General features: G+C 37.6%; 1 protein-coding gene across 1 annotated transcript in view; it reads right to left on the bottom strand.

Annotated features, from left to right (window-relative positions):
• LOC104545517 (protein GREB1-like) overlaps positions 1-1,304 on the bottom strand; it is a gene marked incomplete at its 3' end in the record, with an annotated part of 23,131 nt that extends 21,827 nt beyond the window's left edge. Inside the window, exon 1 of the mRNA XM_010190679.1 lies at positions 1,148-1,304. Within this exon, the coding sequence (XP_010188981.1) occupies positions 1,148-1,304 (157 nt within the window). The remainder of the gene's footprint in view (positions 1-1,147) is intronic.
• Between the last annotated feature and the right edge of the window lie 4,315 nt (positions 1,305-5,619).

Genomic DNA, 5,619 nt, shown 5'->3' with positions numbered 1-5,619 from the left:
AGGGAATAAGCAGCACATATATTTTAACAGTGAATGTATATTCATTACTATGTCCTATATTAACAATAACAAAAAAAAGAAGAAAGAAGAACTTAGTAATGACGTGTGAGCTGTGAACAGATTTACTTTTTCAAGGAACGTTTTCTCAGCTGTTACCATGAGGTAATAGTAAAGAGTTTAATCTGTGCAAAACACTTTTATCTAACTACTACTTCTTGGGCTGATTTTTTTCTCTGTTACTGTGAATTGTTAACCATTATTCGTTTTTCATTGCATATATATCTAAGCAATCTACCAAAGTATGACAGGGGAAGTAGACCTCCTCAAAAGAAATGAAACACCACCCTGGGGGCAGAAATGGCTAAATAATCAAATTAACAAACATAACTTTGCACCAGCATGCCAGTGTTCTGCACACACCAGTAAACTCACTGAAAACCACACGATTACTACACGTAACAGCACACCAAAACACCGAATTGTATCATGAGTTTGCTACAGATTACACAGTTCATTTAAACTGCACTACTTCCAAGGAAAAAAAAGAGCAAATTAAACTCAGGAAGCAGGCTTCTCTAAACACGTACAAAAACTCCATGAGAAATCCCATGTGTTAAATACCAACGCATGCAGGGTTTATGAGAGAATGAATCCTAAATTTTTGCCTTTGTAAACAAAGAATAATTAAAAATATGCCCAAAGTAATTATAAACCCCAAAAGCTAAAAATACTTCCGCTGTATTTATTCACAATGAAGATTAGTCTTGGCACATATAATTTATAACCCTATTGTGTTTACCCTCATTTACTGTATAATTTTCAGCAGTGTATAATAAAGTAGAGGTTAAAAGATTTATGTTCCAAATCTCCAAGGATTCCTCCACACATTTAATGGAACAATTCCTAGTACTTCAATTTATGTATATTGATAAATCTGAGTTAGCAAGTGGCTTAATTCTGTCAAAGTAAAAGATAATGCAGTTTGTATTTTTAATCTAATTCTAATATACACATATGTAGATCATAAAGAAAAACTGTAAGTACTTTTGATCTTCTGTATTGTGATTTGAAATGTGCATGCTGACCCTTGAGAGAGCAAACAGCAGAATCATTTTTGAGCACAAATACAAATTCCACTATTTCCTACCTTCTAGTGATGACAGTTGCTGTTCAGCTTCCAAATACAACTGAGAAAAGATTGGTCTGGGAACTAAGTTGTTTGAGCGGAGAGAGGCCTCAATAGAATTATGCAACACTTCTTCAAAGCGTGTTGTCTTGAGCTGACCAGCGTAAGAATTTCCCATCTTCTCAAAAAAAAAAAAGAGACAAGAACAAAAGAACAAAAAGATATTTCAATTTTAGCACTCAGAACTCGATCACTGCATGCTGATGTCAGACCACAACATTTCTCATGAAAGGGAGAAAGCTTCATTGTACACGAAGAAAGGCAAAGGAAAAGAACATTGACTGCAGCAGTTGCTGAGCAGATCCTGCTGGTAAATTACAGGAAGTTATCTAAAAGTAACAGCTTTCTGTAATTCAGCAGAAAGGCAACAAGCTTTGACACCTTCTTGAAGATGTGGCTAGAAATCTGATTCAAGTAATTCCTTGGTTTAAGTAGCAATTGAGGAGATGTGTTTTCAATAGTCAGCAGTCTTATCTGTTAAACAGCCTTTCTGTTTTACATGATTTGAGCAGAATAAATGTTAAAGGATCTGGGGAATAGCATAATTTTGTGTATTTATCTTTGCATGGTCCATCATAGCTGAAAACTCATGGCTAAAGCAGTTCAACATATCTTTATAGAGGTGCTGTCTCATAAATAATGTAATATTGCTGTAACTCTGATACTGTGAAATATAATGGCTTTTCCTTCTCCCCTTAAGCAGTACTTTTCCCTGTAAACATGCTTTTTTTTTTAATGAGATATATCAATTATCTATTTGATTTTGCATTTAACTATTAGGACTTTGTTGTTAGTGAAACTGTGTAATTTACTTATTCTGTCATTGAGGAGTCAGTCTATTCCAGCTGAATGTCCCACGTACTTAACTGCCGCTTCCTTTCCACAGCAAATACAATGAACTGATATAACCAAAAGCCATGTCAGCTTTCTTTTCCTATTACAAAGTAGCTCTTGCCCTGGGCCCCATGTCCTTTCCCTCCTCAAGTAACTGTGAATAGAAAGCATGAAACGCTTCCTGTTTGTGGCAGTAATTCCTAAACATTGAACAGCCCCTCCTCAGCACTGGGGACTGCTTGGGAAATGAGCCTGTTGGGAAGCATCCTGCAGGAATCAGTCAAGCAAAAGACAAACTACTGTGAAACCACATACTGCTCTTGATGGAAAAAAAGAGTTTGAAAGGCACAACATACAAATGTGACAATCTGGATATCTTTTTATGACTTTGTAAAGCATATTTTAAATTTGTAATCATATTTCTGTATGCTTGTATGCATCATGTTAATACTATATGTAAGTATAGTTAATACTATATATTATAGCCTATTTATATAATATATATATATAGTATTAATAGAAGCAAAATAAGAATTATAAAAATTACACAGTTAAACAGAAAAGTTGCAGTGAGTAGAACTGATGTATCCATTTGGCGAAGGGTAAATGAGAGGCTGCAAAGCCATTTAGTGATGTTCAGGGCTAACGTGGAAGAGAGGATGCATCTTCTCTTCCAACACAAAAGGCAGATGACAGTTCCCTTTCCGCATTGATAGGAGCTCTTTGGCTCCTCTTGTTTTAAGTACTGCTTCACCTACACCAAACACAGCTGAAGACAAGGAGGAAAGCCTGACATCAGTATTGTCCTTAAGAAGCTTCCCCAGAGGTGTACGCAGGAAACCCAAGGTCAAGCTCTGAAATACTAAATGCTATTTCTACACAAAAGCACTAGATGTTTAGTTTTAATTCTAATCCATCTTGCAACCATTATGCGACTGTCAGGTATCGTGATAATTGCCTTTGTTACATTGATGGTTTATGTTAAATGTAAAAAGTACAAACAATTATCAAGATACTTGACAGACACCTATTTAATTCTTTCTTCTTTTAAAACCCTTCCCATATTAAGAACTGATATTTACTCTTGTTAGGTTGGAGACATCTGTGGGCTTAGAGACTCATCTCTACATTTGCAGGGGCAGGTACAAGCCCAATATGGTTCTATGTGACTGTTCAGCGGTCTTGAAAGTGCACACTAAAGAGAAATAAAAATGCATGAACATGCTTTCAGCACGTTAACACTCAAAGTTACACCTTCAGGAATGGAAACAGCATTCAGCTCTCATCCATTCCATGCAATTTCTTGCATACAATGCTTTATTAAAATACAGAGCCAAAACATGAAAAAATCATATAACATCCAAAAGACTTTTTGTACTTAAAAATAAATCACTGATACACCATAAAGAGAATATCCAAAAGTTTGGCTGCAGTGGCAGAGGTTTGTCTTAATAAAGGGCTGTATTTTACCTGATCTCAACACGACCATGCAAAGCAGACTCGTCTATCTGATTTCCAAACTTATTTCTTGAAAAGCTTCTTTAAAGCACATGAAAAATAGAAAATCTTTTAATTAATTCAGAGTGAGACAAAACATTCAAAGCCAACTCAAAAGCATTATCAGACAAGTAGGCACACAGACTGCTTTATGCAACCAAGCTTACTTGCTTTATTGATCATTATCTGAATCTTATTGTGGTGAGTGAGAAAACACTGTAATATTTCTTTTTTATAAACTCTATTCCATAGACACAGTCAGCTATTACTCTGTACAGTTTATTAGGAACAGAAATAGATACACCATTTACAGGAATTTAACATACTCGCTCAGGATTTATAGGGGCCACTAGTGGACAAAACAGAAACCCAGTATGTAACCCTGAGGATGGCAGAAAGCAGCATCTTATCAATGGGATGTTACAGATAAGGAACTAGTTAAGATTAAGTAATTTGTGCAAGGAGCACGTCCTGGAAACCTTTACAACAGAAGCATGCTTATTTACGCACTCGGGTGCTAATTCAATGGATTTGTAAAATATGCTTTCTGGATCTGTACACCTGGTAAGCTCTTGTATACCTCTGGGATCTCACAATCACAGTGCCAAACACACTCATAAATCTAGGAACATACTTTGGAAGATGTGATCAATATTTTATAGACATTTTCATCACCAAACACACACCACTGGGACCAGAAAAAGGGCACTGTAGGAGCATCAGCATCAGCCTTTACCACCCAAAGTCCCAGCAACTCTCAGTTGCAAGAGAAATTAATACTACAAAACAAGCAAGGAAGAGGCTGTTTCTCACTAACTGGTGGTCACCCTCTCTTTTCTTTAAAGCAGCCCAGACTGTGGTACCTGAATTGTAAAGTGCTGATTCCGTGGCACCAGGAAGCAAAGGCTTTGAGTCCTATTTTCCTGCTTCAGTGAGCTCAGCGTTCCCAGCCCAGATTTATGCCTCTCTTGGATACAAGTGGGAGGCACAGGCTAAACTTTCTAATGCTTGTGAAATTCCAAGCCATGAACATAGATCTATTATAAAAAAACCCCAACCCACACTGACATAGAAGGATAGCCCTCGACCCCAGCGACTGATAAATCAAAGGGCAACTCCCTATCACACTGTCAGTTTCCATGGAGAGCATGCCGAGAAAAATACTTCCCAATACAAAGAGGAGAAAAAAGGAAAAGACCTGGACCTGAAAAAGCTGCTTAAAACCATGATAAAAAGAAGAAAACCATTCTGAGGAACCTGGGACTCTAAAAAACAATTGCAGACACAAATTAAGCAGGTCAGGCCAATGTCTAAGAAACCCATGGATAATGCTGCCAAAGAGAGAAGCCAAGTCCAGGCACCTGAAAATGAGAGCAGAAGTGTGTTAGACACTAAAGAGAACAGGCCTCAAATTCCAAACAAGGAACGGTCAGGATTCCTGTGGTAAACAGGGATTACGCAACTAGGAAAAACAGGGATCTTCTTAAGGGTTAATGTCTGTCACATATGGAGTCAACTTCAAGTTCAACTGCAGTTGAACCAGTCAGGTTTTGAAGAACTGCTGTGATACAGACGGAGGGGTTCCCTCTAGGCCATGAGGGCAGCACCTACCATGAGAGCCATGACAGAGACTGGTCCTGATAACACAGGGCAATTGCCAGCAGCAGGAGGACACGCAGTCATATCACCTAGATCTTGGAGGGAGATCTTTTGCACAGTGGAACAAAGACAGTAACACACCAGTGACTTTTTAGTTGCAGTTGTCTGCAATAAAGATCAGTGAGGAGTATTAAGATTTTTGAAAGAGCAAAGCAACTCTGGGCAGGATTTATCCTATACCTGGGACAGGATGGGTATCCTAATGAAAGCTTTTGACTTTAGAGCATGGAAATTAATCCAGAGCTTTTGACAACTCCCATCAAAATAGACTGACAAAGAAAGTCTGCCTTCAGCAGAAACCGAGCAAATAATATATCTGTGCTTTGCTAAGAAGTCTTGAAAAAATAGTCAAGGGTTTTAAGTGGGAAATTAGGAAGTCACAGTTAATGACTAACAGACTGAATCTTACAAGCAACTTACAAATTATTGCAGGAGGAAAAGTT

This window comes from Mesitornis unicolor, unplaced genomic scaffold (genome assembly GCF_000695765.1).
Source record: "Mesitornis unicolor isolate BGI_N332 unplaced genomic scaffold, ASM69576v1 scaffold44978, whole genome shotgun sequence".
Lineage (NCBI taxonomy): Eukaryota > Metazoa > Chordata > Aves > Mesitornithiformes > Mesitornithidae > Mesitornis > Mesitornis unicolor.
Note: the sequence above shows the minus strand (reverse complement) of the source record. Positions and strands in the feature narration are given on the sequence as shown.